This window comes from Artibeus jamaicensis, unplaced genomic scaffold, assembly GCF_021234435.1.
Source record: "Artibeus jamaicensis isolate MK-2021 breed Jamaican fruit bat unplaced genomic scaffold, CSHL_Jam_final contig_1015, whole genome shotgun sequence".
In the NCBI taxonomy this organism is placed as follows: Eukaryota; Metazoa; Chordata; class Mammalia; order Chiroptera; family Phyllostomidae; genus Artibeus; species Artibeus jamaicensis.
The window spans coordinates 18547596-18567863 of record NW_026521194.1 but is presented as its reverse complement, the minus strand read 5'-3'; the positions used below and the strand labels follow the sequence as shown (position 1 = coordinate 18567863).

The 20268-nt window shown below is 38.3% G+C and overlaps 1 protein-coding gene across 3 annotated transcripts in view; it reads left to right on the top strand.

Annotated features, from left to right (window-relative positions):
* PARD3B (par-3 family cell polarity regulator beta) overlaps positions 1-20268 on the top strand; it is a 977832-nt gene that overhangs the window by 805127 nt on the left and 152437 nt on the right. For all 3 annotated transcript variants that reach the window (XM_037166016.2, XM_037166014.2, XM_037166017.2), the window contains one exon: positions 16653-16955. In XM_037166016.2, coding sequence (XP_037021911.2) covers positions 16653-16955 — 303 coding nt within the window. The remainder of the gene's footprint in view (positions 1-16652; positions 16956-20268) is intronic.

Here is a 20268-nt window from a genome sequence, read left to right as displayed (position 1 = left end):
AATTGACTATGTTGGTATATATTTTTACATAGCAGATTAAAAACTTAGTATAGTAATTTTTCTAATTTTTAACAATCACTTATATCCTCAATAATTGTAGATTTACCTTCTCAATTTCAAAGGATGGACAGGTAAGGCCTAACAGAAGAAGGCTTTAACTGGAACCATTTTATAAAATGTTAAGAAATGGGCAGTCAGTTCTTGAGAAAGCATAATTCTTCTTTTCACCAGCAAACAAAATTTCAGTGCCAAGAAAACCGACATTATGCTAAAATATTCCCTGCCTCACATATGCATATGAATTAAGACTAAAATGGATGCCTGATAGCACTGACCAATTCGCATCATCAGATGAGAACTATTCAGAGGAAATAAACACACTCGGCCGGAACAAGTCCTGCAGCCCTCATCGATCAGTCCGAAATGAACTGTGCAGATGCCCATGGCCATCGTTCGCACTGCCGCGGTTTACGTAAGCTTGGCTCTGCCTAAGTTTGGGTAATTTTTTTAAAGTGACACAATACACCAATATGGGATGTGAACCAAGATGGAAATTCAACTTATCAAAGATCTCCTTAGAGATTTTGCTTCTAAGCAGGAGAGGAGGAACACATTTTGCTGAAAGTATGCCAATGAAGAAGAGAAAATTGGGGAAGATTTCCAAATATCACAAGTTAAAAGTAAAATGCATACTATGTTTTTACAGCTTTTCTGGAGCATTTGAAAACATACGAAACTACACAGACATGTTTATGATTCTATTTACACATTCGTTTTTACATTGCCTTATAATCAGATGACATAGGAAAGGAATTTTTCCATCTAACAAAACATGAGAAGCACTTTCAGACATAGGCCAGCTGAGGAGTGCTTAAGTTCTATTTTATGACTTTGTGGCATCAAAGTACATTTTTCTGGTATTAAGAGAGCTGAGCTGTCTGGAAGTTTTACTGTTTGTGGGAATATCTGTAATGTTGGAAACCCCACAAACGGCTGTGTGTGTTTGTGTGTGTCTGCCTGTCTTTGTGAGATTGGTAGTCACATGGAGAGTTAGCGTGCGTACAGTTTTACGAGAGCTCAGCCCTGCACTTCTTAGCCCCTCTCCAGCATTCAATAATCATTCCTGACTGCTTAGAAAAGTAGAAGTGTTCCATTTTAAATCGATTATTGTAGAGCATTAGTTTACGTACTGTATAAAAAAACTATTCATGAAGAGAATTGAGTACTTGGAGGAGAGGGAAGGTATTGGAAAGCAAAGGAGAACAATGGCCAGGTGCAGGGAGTGGGACACCAGGTGCGGAAGCCAGCGCACCCGCTTCTATGTGTCCTCCCTGAAATGCCTGAAGGCTGCACCTGCAGGTGAGCGGAAGTGCGTTTTCTGTTTTGTTTGGTGAGCACAGCCGGTTAGCTCTGATAAGTAAGGTAACATGCTAATAAGGTTGATACGATATAAACCGTACCTTTTTACTGACAGTTGATGCATTCAAAATTTGGCTCATACTCACTGTGGTCCAAGTACTGTAACAGATGTTAAGGACTCAGAGATTAGGGGTTTTTTTGCTTGGTTTTTATTTGTTTCTTTGTTTTCAAGCAGGAAAAGGAGGTCTTTGTCTTCAAGCAATTTGTAATTCTTATAACTAGCCCCAAATCGTGCCTCCAACCCCAGGTAAACACCTAACATATGTTCTCTTGAACAAAGGCCTTCAAGCTAAGGGAACAAGAGAACCTCTATTTTCAGGGAGAACAACTGAGAGGACAGACTGTGTCATCTGTATGCACACAAGGTGGCATATTCCACCCCAACCCTAGTTTACGGAGTGCTTCTCTTTGCATCTCCTCCTCGTAACCGTCCACCTGATCCCCCCATGCAGAACCTTCCTCGGAGGATCAACTTGGCTGCCTTCCGCTGAAGTGCAGAAATGTCTCTTAATGGCTCTGTGTTTAACAGTCCTAGGTACCAGTCAGACAGGAAGTATGCTACAGGCTGGCCTTCGGGACGGGCCCTCAGTGGAGGTCTTTGTTGAGTTCCACTTACTATCTGTGAATTTTAACATCTAACAAGCAGGCTTCTTTCTAACAGGCATCACTTGCTTGGTCAAACTATTGCTAATCTCTACCATCTTGTATTTGCTTTTGCTTTTGCTTTTTTTTAAATTTTTCATTTCTTACGTGAAAGGTCACCTTTAGTTGGTCACTTCAGCTGAATAGTTTCCAATGTCGATTCTAAGACCACATAAAAAAAGATTCATATTTTGATGACTTTTAATATTTTTGATTACTGGGGAACCAACCATCTGTTTTACATCTCTAGCTCTTTTTCCTCAGGATTCACCATCATGCTTTTGAATCTGAAGTTAAATCATAGATGAAACTTTCCCACTTAGAGGATTTGGGTAGATATTTTGAGCTATGATTCACTCTTGATTTTTTAATTATTTTTGGCCTGAACTCTTCAATAATTCAACAGGCAATAATTGAGGAGCTAGACATTTAGAGGAAATCTCAAGATGAGGAAAACACAACCTAGTCCCTGCCCTCAACAAGTTCATGATTAAGAAAGAGGAGAGAAACCAATGCACAACTAATTACAATAAATTTAAACTTTGACAAATAGTTTGATGGCTTGTAAACTGCCATATAATCACAGAGAAGTCACCATGAATAAATAGTGTTATAGCTGAGACAGTGGAGCGGAGCTTCTTTATCATCCAGGACATCTAGACTCTTGCAGTGAAATCATTAAAATCAATTATAAAGTACAACTTAACTGTGCAACATATTGAAAGAGACTTTAAAAAGTTTAAATTCTTAATCCCATCAATAATATATGATATTTTTGCTGCTAACTAGAGAGGAATTTAAGACTCTGGAAAGTTTTTCACTGAAATCTAAGGGATTTTCCAAGCAATCGGGGTGCTTTTGATTATAGATTATTTCTCCAAAGCTGACAGAGGCACCAGTTGAAAATTTTAGGGCAAAACTTTCTCGGAAAATAGCAGTTAGTTGAGTCAGGCAGATAGCTTCACTTTCCAGTAGCCTGCTCAGATTTTGCCAAAATATTGCAGTTGATGGCTGGGTTGCATACTATCTAGTTGTGTATAGGTCTGTGCACTCCAAATATATAGAAAGAAAGAGAGAGACAGATGTAGATATATAGATATTCTTAACTTTATATATATATATATATATATATATATATACACACACACACACCCCCCATATTCAAAAAAGGTAGAGCAAATTGAACTTTTGTTACAATTTTGATAAAAACTGTAAAAACTAGGGCAACCAAAGGCCATTTTTCCCCTTTCAAAACCTCATATAGCGGTACAGGTGCAACAAAATGCAAGCTACCTGAAAAAGCAAGTTCCATGTTTCATACAATTCTCTAACCCTTTAAACTCTTTCGGGTTAGTAATACTACCCAAACCTCCTTAACCTGGACTCAGCCAACCCGATTCTTTTGTAATTCTCTCCAACACTTCACTCCTGGGAGTGGGAGGAGGATCAGGAGAAAATGAGCCACACTTCCCAGGGCCAGGTGCAGGCCAAGGGCCAAGTGCAGGCCGGGTGCCAGCAAGTGTAGACGGAATGTATCAAGTCAATTGACAGCTAACTTTTAGCTTCTCCATTGTGACTCCTCAGTATCTCAAGTGTTACAGGATGGATATTAGAGCTGAGAAGGATGGTCTTCAAGTGTTATCTGTTCTCAGTCTTCTAAAAAACATTCTGTTCAGTGATTTCAATTGTGATAGGTTAAAGGATTAGTACATTTTAGTATATTTGTGGCCAACAGATGCAAACCAGAAACATTTTCTGCTTTGCTCTCAATCAAGCTGAAAATTCCAATAGCCGTAACACCCCCTCCCCCTGAGCATTTCCCAAATCCAGATGACATAGCAGCTAGTGAAAGCATCTCCTCTATCTAGGGTTCCAAGCAGAACTGTGAAGAGGCTGGAGGAACTGTGTGTATGCTTTTCAGACCCCACTGCTTGTGTGCGCACGTGAAGATGCCTGAGGTTCGTCTCTCTCCTTGCCCCTCACCTATGTCAGAAATGGAGGATTGCTGTTATTCTTGCTAACAATCGCTGCCACTTACGTGCCAACCACACTCTTCCAATAGCTTTAGTTGTAGTAATAAGTCATCTAACCTTCTCCCTCTGTGTAGGTATTATCATACTTCTCATTTAACAGGTGACAGAGGGTCAAATAATTTTGCCCATGGTCACAAAATCAGAACGCGGCAGATCTCAGTTCCAAACCCAGGTTCTCTGGCTCCTTCCGCCATCCTGCTTCTCCATGTCTGAAGCAGGGGCGGCAAGTCAGCACGTCCATCGACAGCTGCAGGGCTCCTCGGAAAAAGGCCTCGCTCCAGTGGCACCGCAGGGTGAGGAGGCCACCTCCTGTGAAGATCTTAAGGCAGAAGCATAAATGTAAATTTCACTCATTAAAACCATAATTAATTTATTGAAAGTGAATGGTGATTATTTCAGGGATGAATGCCTGTTGGAATATGCTGGTTATTTTAATGAACCAAGAGGTTCTTCTGGGATGACTTCCACTATATATTTGCAAGCAGGTCACTGTAGATTTTCTAAGAAGGGGAATAAAAAAAACTGCTGCTTACTTTTAAGTTTGCCTCTATTAAGAATGCTAAAGAAAATGTGTACTGTATAAGGCATTTTGTGGAAACAGTACGAAAATATCTTTAGGAAGAGCCTGACATTGGCTCGTTTAAATGCACAATTCTCCTTCTGGAGTGTCGTTCTTGTGTTCCCGGTGCCAGAGGCCAGGACCAGCCTGGGCAGGTGTGGCACCCACAGTAATGTCTCCCATAAAATTACCATGTTTGCAGGTGGAGCCATTCATTTGGGTTCCTTCTTCTGTGTTCCACAGTAAATATATATTTTTAATTTTAATCTGTTAATGACATACAGTATGAGAGCTTCCAGCATGTGGATTACCTTATCTCTTTACATGCCCTGGGGTGTGAGGCTGGTTTCATTGCTTATATTTCTACACTGCAAGAAAGACTCGTGTTGACACACCATCCTAGGCTCTGAAAGAAAATAGGTCTTGCCTAAACTTTCAGTCATCAATTCCATTTATTTATAATCCATATTAGTTTTGTATTATTGCTGCTGTATCAAATTATCACAAACCTTGTGAATCAAAACAACAAAGATTGATTCTCTTACAGTTCTGGAGGCCACTAATCAGAAATGGATTTCATCGAGATAAAGCCAAGTTGTAGGCTGCCTGATTCCTTCTGCAAACTCTAGGGAAGAATCCATTTCCTTGTCTTTATTGGACTACCAGCATCCCTGGTGCATGGCTCCTTCCTTTATCTTCAAAGTACATCTTTCCAATCTTTGTTTCCACTGTCACATGGCCTTCTCTCCTAGACTCTGCTGGCCTCTGCTTCCATTACACTTTAAAGTGCCTGCCATGTGCCAAGCACTGTGGCAGATGTTGGGGTCTTATCAAGAGTTGGGCAACTAGGTACCTGCTCTTGTGAAGCCTATATTCTTGTAAAGAGATAAATGAAGAGCCCAAATCATGTAGTGATATAACTATACAGAAAATAAAATAGAATAATGTGCATGGGAGAAAGGACTGGGAAGGGTGTCTGAGATATAGTCTGGGATGCAGAGACTCAAATCACAGTGATGTATGTATCAGCCACAGGAAGCCCTGAAGGTGGAGAGTTTCTGACAGAAAGAGCAGCAGGTGCTAATCAAGGCAAATGAAGCTATGGGCCTGGTGTGTGATAACTAAGACAGACAGTGGCAGAAGCCCAAGTCATGGAGGACTTATGTCTGATGATATAGCCTCATAAGTTGTAGTAAGGTGACTGATGTTAACTAAGTGTTAAAGAAGCCATTGAAGTGTTCGAATAGAGAAGCAGTTAAACTTTGATTCTTTACTTGATCATCCAAGTTGCTATCTAAAGAATGCATTCTCCATGCATAGAGATCTCTAGCCACACCCTTCTCCCTTTTAAAATGTACACTTCTTTATTGCTATTACATGGAGACTGTCTAAATCTCAGATAGTAATGAAGGAAATTAAGGCTGTTTCCCCACATTTTAGCACTCAGACCACTACAGCACCCTGCTAACCACAATAAAAAATGCCCACCTGTCCCTTATTCCCAACACTTTACAGTCCCTTTGACAATTCATGGTTCTGAGAGGAGATAAACCAAACCTCTCTTCAATTGCTAAGAGATTTCTTATATTAATTATAAACAAAACCTGGAGCAAAGAGCCACTAGGTGAACCAAAGAATAGGGAGCCAGTCAAGTAGTGGAATGCTGTGGTCAGAACCGACCATGACCACTCAAAAGAGTATGTCTGATGTAATGTCTGTTGGTCTTTGTGGAGGGACGAATGAGGACAGATCAGACATTAGGCCCCATGTGCAAAAACCTACTGGCTCTCATATCAAATAAAAGATCCTCACTGTCATTCTCAAGACCGTGTGCAGGCAGTATGTGCTCCCTTAAATAGCCACCCTCAAACTACACCGAGGTGGGAACCAATGGTTGTGGTTGAACATTTCTTCTCATTACCCATTGGAGCAGGAATGGGGTGATGCCTCATACTTGTCTTCTTACTCAGTGCCCAACAGCTCATTGGTTGAATCACTGTAGACACAATGGGTGCCCTCTGGACTAGCTTGTTGGACCTTCTCTGATGGCTGTGTGGGGGTAATCATTGAGAGTAGTGGTTGGCTTTTTCTCGTGTTCCATTCTTAGCCTGTACATGAAGAGGGGCAGATGACAGGGATACTCCTGGTGCCATTTCATCTTAGAACTGGACCCCTGTAAAGGAGACCCTGTTGATCTCACTTTGGAATTAGGAGAGGACCTAAGTTTGCAGACATGATGGGCAAGCCAGTGATTCCCCTACCTGTCAAAGTCTCCTGTCCTTTTACTCTTGCCTAGCACAGTTTTGAGTGTATAATAAATGCTCAATAATAAATGTTTCTCCTGTTGGAACCAGAGAAACCAAATTGACTCACAGATTCCACTTTTTTGTTATGTGTCTGGACTTCTGAGAATAGTCTATATGGTTTCTCCAGCACAAAGTAAAATTTTGAAAAGACAAAAAATAACAATTCTAACAAGCACTGCAGAACATGCAGTGACTTAATAAAATATTGTTGCAGGCCTGTTTAAAGTCTCTTGTATAAATAGAACAGGAGGGAAAAGACTACTGCTTTCTGCTTCTTTAAAACACTTCATCATGCAGAGTACATGATGGTGGGGACATTATGTATAAAATGAGTTGTTCCTGTCTCTGATACGGTTGTGGTTCCACACTCGGTTTGTCTGGGCTCCGTACATAGTATGTACAGGACCTGTGGACACTGATTATCCTTCTGGAGCTTTTTGTAAATCCAGAGTTCTTTTCAAAAAGATTCTGTGTAACCATGGCCTTGAGACACCTGGCATTTATGGCTGAGAAAACAAAGGAAGTAGAGCCACCTATGTGGTGTGGATGGATGCCTATGTCCCTGTGTATCAGCATGTTTTCATGGGAGCAAGCTTTTAAAGACAAAGATCAAAGACATGTCCGGGGGAGCACTGGCTAGGTATGACATTCCAGGTGACAAAATGGATGGAAAAGAAGAATGTGAAGGAAAGGAAAGGGAAATGTAGCTAGTTTCCTCTTATTCTCTGGATTCTTCCTGTCCCCCCACCCCAGGAAGTTTATGTAGATGTACAGTAACGCAGTCAGCATTAGGGATTTATTCCTATTATTTCCCATATGATGGCAAGCACCAGCATGTCAAAGGCCAGTCATTTATTTTTACAGATATCACCCCAGACAGTTCCTAGGATTAAATTGCTGTAATCCAGATAATTTCAATACAGAAAACTTACTTTTCTCTCTGCTTTCCACAGTGGACACACATAAATGGGGGAGATTATAAAAATATATAAGGCTATTTCTTGCTACATACAAATGTCATAACAATAAGCATACGGAACAAGAATAAAGTACATCAATAACTTGGGAACTTTGTTCAGCCAGCAGAGTCCTCTCGAGGGCAGATTCTTACAGCTCTCTCTGATGTAATTCGGGCCAGCAACCTGGACCTCTTTGAATGTCTCCATGGCCTAAGGTCACCATTTGTCAGGGGGACAGTCTAGGGTTGCCACAGGGCCTTCTGCATTATCAGAGAAGATAGCAAGCACTGTGTCATTTGTCTCCCTCTTCCCCTTTTGGGGGCTAATTTCCCAATGAAAGCTAAAGGATGTTTACTAAGCATTTCTGAGAAATTTGTCCACATTATGAGAATACAAATTACAGGAACTCAGTACATTAGCAATGGAGGAAGTTTAATGGGTCTGGGAAAGGTATAAATTTAAGGAAAATGTAAATTGCAATAATAAGAAAGCCTTTGCTGAATGGCAATTCTCTTGAAATGGTAGTATTTAGAAGCAATGGGGGAACTACTGGAGAATCTTGCCATTCGACATTGTAAAAAACGCAGCAAATAGGTAGGAATTGGAAATGATTGCCATGATTTTAGAATATGAAGTGCGCTCAGTGTCAAATACGTACAAACCACTCAATGCGGGAAATTCAGTAGGAGCTGGACTATGTGGGATAAGAAATCTTTCCCATGGTCATCCTGCCAACATAAAGAACTGGTGAACCTCTCAGCGATCTCCAGTATTTGAGTGTTCTGAGTCCACACCTGACTCTCACAGGCTTTGCAAACATTATTGCCTTGACTTGCATTAATGAGCATCTGCATTGCCCTTACCTCATGGCAATGAGGTATACCTATTTAAACCATAGGTATAAATTCACATACAATATCCATATTCCAGCACAATAGCCAAAGATCTCTGTACAAAAAGAAAAACATGAAGCAAAAGTCCACTGAAAAGATTCTGTTAACAGCATTAAAGAATTTGCATATCAGTATTACAGAATGTAAGTTTTACTTCCCAGAAAATTTATCTATTTATTACAAGATAAGTGATCAATTATCCCATCAGTCTAGCTCCCTTACCACATCAGGTCTGGTTTAGGCTGACAAGAAAAATGCACAGGACAAAAGGAGAGATCATTTAGAAAATGTTATAGATACCCAGGCAGGAATGAGAAAGTCATGAAAAATATTAATGCAGTCAAAATAGTTTTGTTGAAAAGATGAAACATTGATCACAAAGACTGCATGTGACTCTATATTGGCTGGTCAGAATAATAATAATAAAAATAGCTGTAATTTTGCCTGGTCAGTTATATTGCAGCTTAAAATGGCATTCAGAAGGAAAAGCTGAAGAAATGAGGCTTGTTCGCTGGAACAAAGGATAATGGTAGTGACCTAATTGCAGCTGCTATTATAAAAGCAGAAATGATAGCAGGAAAAATTATCTCCACTGTCCAAAAAGAAAGCTGTACAGCAGGTAGTTTGTGATCTCTTTTCATGATACTCCTTCTTTTGCCCCATAGATCCCCCCTGAAAAACCTTTTCTGACCTCAGCTACTGTCACCACTACAGACAGCAGACTTTCTCTTCTACCATCTATTCATCTGTATCTCTGTTGTCCGGGCTCACACAGTAGCCAACAAAGAGAATTCCAGTGGCTGCCTCCTCCTAGTACTGGGCAAATCGATCAGAACTATACTGTTGACTTGTTCTGCATGAGTCAAATCAAACAAGAAATAGTTTGCAAAAGTCGCAACACTTTATAAAGTGTTTGAGGGTAAAGTATAAAGTATGGAATGCCAGTCAATAACTTTAAGTGGAATCATAAAAGGCAAATGACAAACAGAAAAAATATATGCAACTTATATCATAGATACAGTGCTAATATTGCTGCTACACAAAGGTCTTTGAAAAATCGAGGGGGAAAATGACAATCTGCTAGAAAAATCTGCAGAAGATATGGACACCTCACAGAAGAGGAAATGAAAATGCCCCTTAAACATATGAAAAGATACTCAGCATCACATAATAAGAGACAGACTAATTAAAACTTCACCGAAATATTACTTCTCACTTATGTTTATCAAATATCTCAAAGTTCGAGAACCTATTTTGTTGGTGAGACTGAAGAGAAATAGGTATTCTTCTACACTGCAGGTGGTAATGCAAAATAGAACAATTATGGGAGGAAATTTGTCATAATCTAGGAATATTAAATGTGACTTTCTCTTTGACCCAGCTATCCTACTTCTATGAATTCATCTGAAAGCCACAATGGCACAAATATGGGCTGATTTTTCTGTAAGATTCATCATTACAGTATTACTTGTAATAGTAAAAGATTAGAAATACCCAAATGTCCAAGAATAGTAATTTATTAGATAAACAAAATCATGTTCACACAGGAGAAAGAACTCTCTTTGCTAGTATACAGTCTTTCTATTCACTAATATGCAGTTGTTTTACATATTTAACAAATGAAATTGAACCAAAGGAAAAAAGCAATTCCTAAATATCAAAAATAAACCAAAACAAATAACCTACTATAAAAGAAATTGGTTGTATAGCAACTTAGGGAAATGAATTACTTCAAGTGATGTTCAAACATAGCATTTTGACTCTATATATCTAGTGGAATATGTTCTAGCCAAAGAATAGAGCTATAAACATCTTAAATTGTCATCTAATAGCCTGTTAGTAGTATTGGTATTATTATTGTAAAACTGTATGTGTTTAAAATCATGTGTAATGATACAAATACCAATGGTATTAAGAATCGAGATTTATCATTTAAAGAAAGCAGAAACAAATATAACTGTCTTAAAAGTAAAGTCAAAATTCTGTGATGTTATATTTGAATCAAAAATATTAGTATGGGCTTGTGATTTTTTTCAAAAAGTTATATGTCCTGGCTCTGTTCATAGAAAAGGAGTAGGAGCAATAACAACCCTACGTGTGAGCTATCCTAGGGCCCAGATTGTGTTCTCTAGAGATAATTTCCCATTTAAAAAAAAAAGAATTCCTTGGAGAAGTGGCTGCTTTCAGGATAAGGACACAAAGTACTCAACAGGGGCCTGGGGTGGCTTGTTTGTCACATAGCAAAAAAGCCATTAATGACAACTGGGTCCAATCAGAAGGACAAAGGAGCCAACATAAAGTGCCCACCTTGACTAAATTTTGGCCAATCTCCACAACAAAAAGAGTAAGGAGTACAATTGATTGAAAACATAAAAATTTTTTAAAACATAAAGTTCACAATAATATTCACTATCTCCACTTCCCCCCAGAAGGTAGCTAACAACTCATTGGACACCACTGGAAACATCTAGAATACTAAGTCCTTACTCTGCAAATCAGCGATTAAAAATAACTGAGCATTTATCTCACCTTCCCCATACTGTGCATAATTTAGGGCAAACAAAACACCCAAAATTTTGAGGGAAAGTTCTTTTTATGGAAGAATTCCAACTTATAAATGTAAAAGGAATAATTACTTTTAAAAATTATCATTTTGCAACCTCTAATAAAATAATTCAGGCAAAAATCACTGATGGAAGAAATGATCCAATGAGCAATGGAGACATCAGTTTGTCAACTGAGCATCATTAAAGTAAGAAAACCTGAATTGTATGCTTCTTAATGTGACATAAGTTGAAGCATATATGCTAGGTCTTGGCCGGGTAGCTCAATTGGTCAGAGTGTCATCCCCGTATACCAAGGTTGCAGGTTAGGTCCCTGGTCAGAGCACATACAAGAAGCAATAGATGTTATGTGGGTGTCTCTTCCTAGCTCTGGTGCTCTGGGCCTGGGAGCCTGGCATGGGATTGAGACTTAAGCTCCTGAAGGGGAACCTCTGCAGTCGAGACATTTCTCCGGGTTCTCAGCCACTGCGTGTGGAAGCAGGGCCAGCCTTCTGCATCTCCACCCTTTCCACCCGTCTTGATGTGGCTTTTCTGTAAATCCTTGGTTATAAGACTTCTGTTTGGCTAGTCTTGTAACTGGTTACTCAGTCATAAGGCTGAATATAACTTGGTTGGTTATTTTAGGTGTAATTCCAGTTTGGTCCTTTGGTTCTGGGAGGACATCAGTGTAGCTTCAACCTCCTCTGCTGCCATATTGGATCTCTGCCTGTCATTTTCTTGATGCTTTTTAATGAGAAGTTTTTAATGGGAGTGAATTTTTTCTTTTTGATTTTTCTCTCTTTCTTCTATGTTTGTCTCCCTTTATGATTTATTATTTTGTATTCTCTCTAAGAAATCTTTGCCTACGCCAATGTTGTGAATATACTCTCCTTTATTTTATTCTAGTAGCTTTATTGTTGTAGACTTTATGTTTTGGCTTATCAATTCCATCTTGAATTGATGCCTGCTATGGTATCATGTAGGGACCACGGTTCTTACTTCTCAAAGACGACTTTTCTTTATTGATTTTTCAGTGCCACTTGTTAAAGACATTTTTCCTCCTAATTGAATTACTTCAGCATGTTTGCTGTAAATTACTTCACCAAGTGTGTGTGTGTCTGTTACTAGACTCTCTTCTGTTCCATTCATCTGTGTGTCGACCTTTGGCTTAATTGCTGAAGCTCTATAGTAGGTCTTGAAGTTAGCAGTACGAGTCTTCCAATTTTATTCCTATTTTTCAGAAGTATTTTGGCCTTATTTTTCCCTTTAGTTATCCAGCTAAATTTTAAAATCACAATGTTAATTTTTGGAAAATAAACTTGTTAGAAGTGTAAGAGGGGTGGCATTTAATATATAGAATAACTTAGATGAATTGGCCTCTTAACAATGATAACATTTCCTGATCCATGAAGGAAGTATAAAACTTCATTTATTGAGATCTTGTGTAATTTCTCTCAACAATATTTTTTTTGTTTTCAATGTAGAGTACTTACACATCTTTTGTTAAATTTATCCTTAAGTTTGCAATATTCTTTAATCCTATTTTAAATGGCCTAGTTTTCTTGATTTTATTGTCTAATTGTTCACTATAGTATATAGTGAAATAAAACTGACTTTATATTTAACTTGCATCCTTCAACATTAACAATAAAATATATAAATTTAAGAAAATGTCCCTGATAGAAAAAATATATACTTAAAAATATATATTGAAAGTTATCAACCCAGAATGACTCTTCTAATAAGATTATTAGACTTTAAAGAAAAGAACTTGACCAGATAAGCAAAAAGGACAAGTTTCTTATAGGAAATTTACAAGAGAAGTAAAATTAGATTATTTTCTGACTTTTTAACAGCAACACTTTGTCATAAGACAACAGAGTCATATATTTAAAACACACAAAAAGAACAGGTGAGCAGCTTGAATCGAAACTGACGGACAGAGATATGATGGAAATTCCCTTCAAGGAAGATTAATCTAGCAGCCTTTTAAGGTACAGATTAAAGTGGGATATCATATCGCAAGGCATATAAATGTCAAATCACTATGTTATACACCTGAAACCAATGTAATATTATATGGAATTAGTCTCTAACTGCACTATCCAATACAGTACTCATGAGCTCATGTGGCTACTAAGCACTCAAAATGTGGTTTGTAAAACTGAAGAACTGAGTTTTAAATTTTATTTAATTGTAATTAGTTTCAATTTATATAGTGTTGTATAGTTAATGATTACTGTGTTGGACAGTGCAGATGTAGGCTGTTTAAGGCCTAAATACTGGACTGTGGCTAAAGAAAGGGAATTAGAAGAACACATCCTAGAGGTGTAATGGAAAAAAGAATCTATGTTTTTATAGGGGAAAAATGAAAGATTGAAATACTTCAAAGGTAGAGTACTAGGGAGAACTGGGGACTGGGTGCTACCATCCAATAAAAAGGATATGTTATCCAGGGCTATTTTGAAAAATAGATATTTTAAAAGGTTGAGTTCCCAGGGATAAGGAGACTTCCAAGTAGAAATGACTTTAAAGAATTAGAAATTTCACACCAAATTGGGACAGGAGGTCAAAGCAAATATATATATGTACATATATATATAATATTTATAATTTATATTATTATATTTTACATACATATAAACATTATTATATGTATATATAGTATATAAAAATATTTTCCATTTCTCTCTTGAGAGAGTCTCTTCTGTCTCCAACACCCCTTTTCAGAGATTGCCTTCTCCGCCTTCTCTTGAGGACCCTGATCTGTGGTGTAATAATGGTGGTTCGGAGCAGTTATTATTGCATGTACTGAGTGGTTAATATGAAATTATTACTGCAAAACTTAATGGTGTGGAGAGAATCAAGAAGAAATTTTTTTCTTTTTTTTAAAATTTTATTCAGTTATTTTTCAAGTACAGTTTTTTGTCTATTTCTCCCATCCCAGCCCCCCCCCTGCCCCGTGCTCCCCACCTCCCTCCCATTTCCTCCCCCCCAGTCCTCATCCCTGTGTCCTTCATACTTGTTCCTCCAAATCCCTCCCTTTTTTCCCCCTTAAATTCCCTTCCCTCTCCCCTCTGCTAAACAACAAAACAAACAAGCAAGCAGAAAAAAAACCAAGACACTGAAATACAGAACAAGGGAACAGTGTCAAGAAGAAATTTTGTTTTGTTTTAGGAAAAAAAAAGGTAAAATACTGGTCTGCATACACAGAGTACTTTTCATCTGAGAATCTCTGCATACTCAGCACATTTAATTAATAAGAAAACCTCGAAGAAAGAGAAGTGATGAAAAAAGGAACACAGATACTAGTGTTCTGTTTCTGTGATTTTTAAAAGTCAAGCTTGCTGTTTTCCTGTTTCATTAATGCACAAGTATAGCCCTATGGGGCAGCCATCAGATGTTTATCTCTCTGCTGAATGATTTCTCTCGAAGGCATCCCACTTAGGAGGGACAGTAACCACACAGAACCCCACCCCCTAACTTTATTGATGTCCTGCACTCTATTAGCAATGGAAATCCATCCCTATCACCATAGTGCAGCGAGCATTCTAATAATCCAGTTGGCACTGTCCCTGGAAGGATTGTTTTGTCACAGAATGGAGCAGGTTATCTCCTTTATCAAAAATTATTCAAAACAAACATCCATAAGTCTAGGACTAACACACATTGAAAGAGATGGGCAGGGCCTCTTCCTGGGTAACTACTATGTAATCTTCCTTCTTTCATCTTCATTCAAAATGCCTGGGAGATTCAAACTCTCCTTTGTGAAAATATAAATTCTTCTAATTATTTATATGTGTAGTGTGAGGTACATGACTTGACCTAGTCAAAAGAGATATGCAGTAATGGATCCTGGCACTTATTTTAATCTGTTGTGACTTGAGGATAGGTGCTGGGTTGTTTTTATTTTTGTCCTATCCTTTTCTCATATTTCATATTTTTTCCTCCTTCCCCCCTCTCTATGCAAAAAAAAAAAAGCTGTTCTGCCAAAAGAGAAAATACCTTGAAAGAACATGGCTTTTAAAGATTTTTACTAAGAGTTTGATGTTTTGTAAAATAAAACTAGCTGCCATGTGCAAAAACAGCTGTTTTTGTTTGAAGAGAAGAAGAGACTAAGAAAGTTCAGGTTTGTTTTCACTCACCTGAACCTGCAATGTACACCACCAAGTATGTACAGACCCTTTGCTTCTAGCCCACAGCTCTCTGTATTCTCTGAGCCCGGGACTTTGGGTTTGTCACCATCCTTTGTTAAGAGTCTTTCTTTCATCATCTTACCTTTCTCATCCTGTACACAATCCACCTCGTTTGCCCAGTGATGTGTAAGGTTACATTCTTTGCTCATTAGCGCCGAAAACCTCCTGACACCATCAGATCACCATTGTCCAATAAGATACACAGTGACCTTTCCATTTTAACACCTAACTGGGGACCTAGGAGAGCTGATCTAACATTTTCCAGATTAAATGTCAAATTCTCAAAATTCAGATAGATTTGGAATCCACCTAAGTATACTTTTCTGCTCCCATTCCCAGTAGTCTACACAGCACACTGATTAGCAGAAGCATTTTGTAATATCACTTAAGGCTTTAGCACCATGGAGGTCTGCCAGTAATGGTATTAAATTCACTTATACGTGCCAATTCATCTCTGTCAGGAGTCTATTAATTTCTTCACCATTTTACTCTATCCCTAGTCCCTATATAATGAGACACAATGATTCCCATTTATTTAACAAAAAAACTTGAGTCTCTTATAAATTACATCTGATCCCAACTGCTTTTAGTGACCAGAAAGCCTCTGTATTTCTTTTTCATATTCAAATCAATTTTTTCAAGCTCTTTTATTTAGAAGAATACACTGGAACTCTAGGATGCCAAATAATTGAAAGTACTTTGTCGTAGACAAAGTATAAGATTCTGATGGGCTCCTTTAACGTGTTCCAAGGTAGGCCTCCATGATATTACACCAAAGATGTACTATTCCCATGAACAAGCACATCCCACTTACAGAGAAGGAATGTTAATGAAAATCAGCCTCTGACTCTGCAACCAGCCTAGCTGTCAGTGGGCAAGATGGGGAAATACCTACAGGATTTTTGTAAAAGTAAAGACTCTGTAACAAAGGCCGTAGATATAACATTAATCTCATGGAATATGCTATTCACATTTCTGCATGGTATGGTTTTGAGAATACAGGAAAGTGACTAGGAAGAATTAACATACAGTCAGGAGAATGTATGATTGTATTAGTATATAAACTCACCTGTATCTTTCTCTATCTGTTCTACATTTTCAGGATTGGAGCAAAACATCAGGAGCTAAGGGAAAAGCAGGCAAGAAGTCTCATCGATTATGCTACTGGTACAATTGGATCATTGCATGATATGGATGATGATGAAATGGACCCCAATTATGCCAGAGTGAACCACTTCCGGGAACCATGTGCATCAGCAAATGTCTATAGGTCTCCATCTCCCCCTCGGACTGGACCACTGGTTTATCCTCGAGATGGCCGTCCACTGTCTCCGGAGAGAGACCACTTAGAGGGTCTCTATGCCAAGGTCAACAAGCCATACCATCCACCAGTGCCAGTTGACAGGTAGTATGACTTATTGAAAGATGAATGTAGTTTTAATTCAGTAAGTTTCAAATCATCTCTACTTCTGAAGCAGATAAAAATATATCCTTCGATCCATTAAAACTGAAATGACACAGTATCCCTGACAAGTGCTATGCTTTGACCTAACTGTAAGGTATCAGCTATCAAAAAAAAAACCAATAGCCAGTTATAAGATGACATGAATGAGTAGTAGGAGTTGAGTTCATGGTACAAGAGGGAGTGATTTGTGAAGGAATATTGTGACAGAGAACTAATGGAGCAAACTTTGACGGAATACAGTCCTTTCTCCTAAAAGCCCTAACTGTCCTATTTAAAAGAAGTGAGAAGCCAGAGGAGGGGATGATGACTTCTATCTAAGTAGGTGTAATTGAAGCAGAATCAGATCTCTGCAGAGGTGCAGAGGACCTTGAAAAGTAAGACTGGGATTTTCTACGCATGGAAAATGTGATCCTGTAACAGATATTCATGGATGATCAGAGGTAGAAAAGGAGATAATCTTGGCAATAAGATTTGATGAAGTAGTGAGAGATAAGAAGTGACAAGGCCAAGGATGTTTAGGTGCAGCAGCTAAGGAAAGAGATAATAGGACCGTCTGTCATGCAATTGAAGTGGGTAGTGAACAAGACGATTCCAACCCCACCTCCTGCCAAAAGTAAAATACCTCATCTCTTGAAACGCTGATATAAAAGAGTGTTAGTCAATATACATTGTTAGGTGACCCTTAGAATTACATGGGCAAGGAATGAGTTTACTGACCTTGGTTTAATCTGGCTGTAGCTTGAGGTCTGGAGGGAGGATGTTGGAGGGGGAAGGGTAAGGCACAAAGAGCTCTCATTCTAAATGGAAAAAAAGACTTGTTTTCCAGGTTCCTTTTGGTCCTATTAGTAACCAGCTTTTGTGAGATAGTATGATATATTGCATATGTTTACCGTTTGCATTTCCCCAGCTGGGTGATATTATGCACTTTCAATTAGGTTGGGGAGAAGCAGGGGAATCATGGCATTTTTATGCAGACTGTAAAGTGTAGCTTCACAAGACTGATTACCTTTCAGAGCCTTTCCAATAACCAAGTAGGAAGGAAGGAGCAATTTTTAATCCTTACTGTCAGGTTTGCAGGTTGATAGTATTCAAGAAAGATGGTCAAGTTTTTCTTTGGGATAAAATGAAAATATAAATTTCTATGACTGTGTGAGACAGCTGTAATAACTAAACTATTAATTCAAACAACTGATTAAAAGTTGGCCTTTTTCTCCCAAGCCTTTATATAGGGTTGAATTTTTGTTGTGTAAATGATAATAACAAGCATTAGTCTCTTCTGGCCCAGACTGTAGGAAATCTTACTTTCTCTAAATCAGACCGGTCTTCATCACCATCTGCTAGAACCGAAGCACAGACATTTTTCTAGGAACTTCCAAAGCCAGTGTTTCTCAATTCTAATCCCAAGACAATAAATATGAAGCATTCTGTTGAAAAAAAATGTTCACTAGTCAAATGCTCTGGATTACACAACACTGAACAAGTTTCCTTACTATGGTCTTTTGTCTTAAAAAATATACTCATGTGCATTGTAAGTCTCTACGGGGATGATACAACAATCAGCACTTAACACTCCCAAATTTTTGTCACCTAGCACTTATTTCCCCCACCAGATCTTAAGGTTATTTTTTGGAACACTAAGAGACACTATCCTGAAGCTAATTTTCACCCATGTAGATTTGACTAGGAAAGAAATTGTGTAGGCTAATCATAACTGGAGCTACTATAGAATGATGTCAGGAAAAAAGATGTAATTACTGCCCAGCATAGACATGTGCATAAGCAACAGTCTTCCCTTCAACTCTGACCTCTTTATTAATAAATGATCTAAAGTTCTCTCAGTGGAGGTTTAGACAGGTGTCATATTTTGGAATAAAAGATCAAAGGGTGATTCTTCATACTCAGAACTTTCTTTATTCTGCCCTTATCTTTAATTTTATTTAAAGATTGTTTTGCTCCTTGTCTTTTAAGTTTTAAAGCAAGCAGTTTTTGTCTTGGCACATAATAAGCATTCAGTAATTTACCTACTATCATTATCATTGTTTTTATTACTGCCCTTTGTCAGTGATACTAGGAACATGCCTGATATGCTGGGACCAGGCAAGTCTAAGGAAAGAGTTGCTCTGGGAGGGTCCCCAACAGGGTCCACAGCAAGAACCACGGGCTCTAAAACCACTGTGCGTGCTCTTAGAGGCATGCCGTGCTTTCATCCTCTGCTCAGTCTTTCGTTCTTTCAGTACATATTTGTGTGGCACCTACTGTGTTCCAGCTACTGTGCTAAGTAAGCTCTAGGAAAGATACAAAGATGACTGAGACATGGTTCCAGGCTACAGGAGTTGTGTTCTCGTTGGAAGGGGATGAACTCACATGGAAACAGATCATTACAATATACTGTAAACAGAAGAAAAATATATTTTTCTCTTCCAACTCTGCTGCTCAGGAAGTCTCCAAAAGGAAGTGATATTTGAACTGGTTCTGGAAGTTTCCTACTGATCAGCTCTAGTAGGGAAATTGTTTTCCTTATAGAATAATTAGCATGCACAAGGGTGAAGTAACCTGAAAAAGCATGATGATATATCAAGGAAGCTCAGAAGCATCCAGGACATGGAGTGAGCATGGGAAAGAAAGTGATAGGAAATGAGGCTGGAAAACCTATTCATCCATATTGATGGGTAGTAGCTGTCCAGAAATCTGTGTTAAGAAGGGTTATGACTACTATACAATCCAGCAATTCCACCTCTGGGTATTTATCTGAAGAAAACAAAAGCACTAATTTGAAAAGACATATGTGCCCCTATGTTCACTGCAGCATTACTTACAATAGTCAAGTTATAGAAATAACCTAGACATCCACCAACAGATGAAAGGATAAGGAGCACATGGTACAAATACATATATGCTATAATGGAATATTACCCAACCATAAACAAAAATGAAATATTGCCATTTGTGATAACATCATACCTAGAAAGGTATGCTAAATGAAATAAGTCAGACAGAGAAAGACAAATATTGTATGATTTCACTTATATGTGGAATCTGAAACAAAGAACAAATGAACAAAGTGGGAACAGACTCAGACATAAGAAGAACAAACTGATGGTTGCCAGAGGACAGAGTGGGGAAATGGATGAGAAATAGATGAGGGGAAGGAAAGTACAAACTTCCACTTACAAAATAAATAGGTTTAGAGTGGTATTCATTTGGGCTCCCAACATCTTAATAGCAGGTTAAATCAGAGCTTTGGAAATAAGGC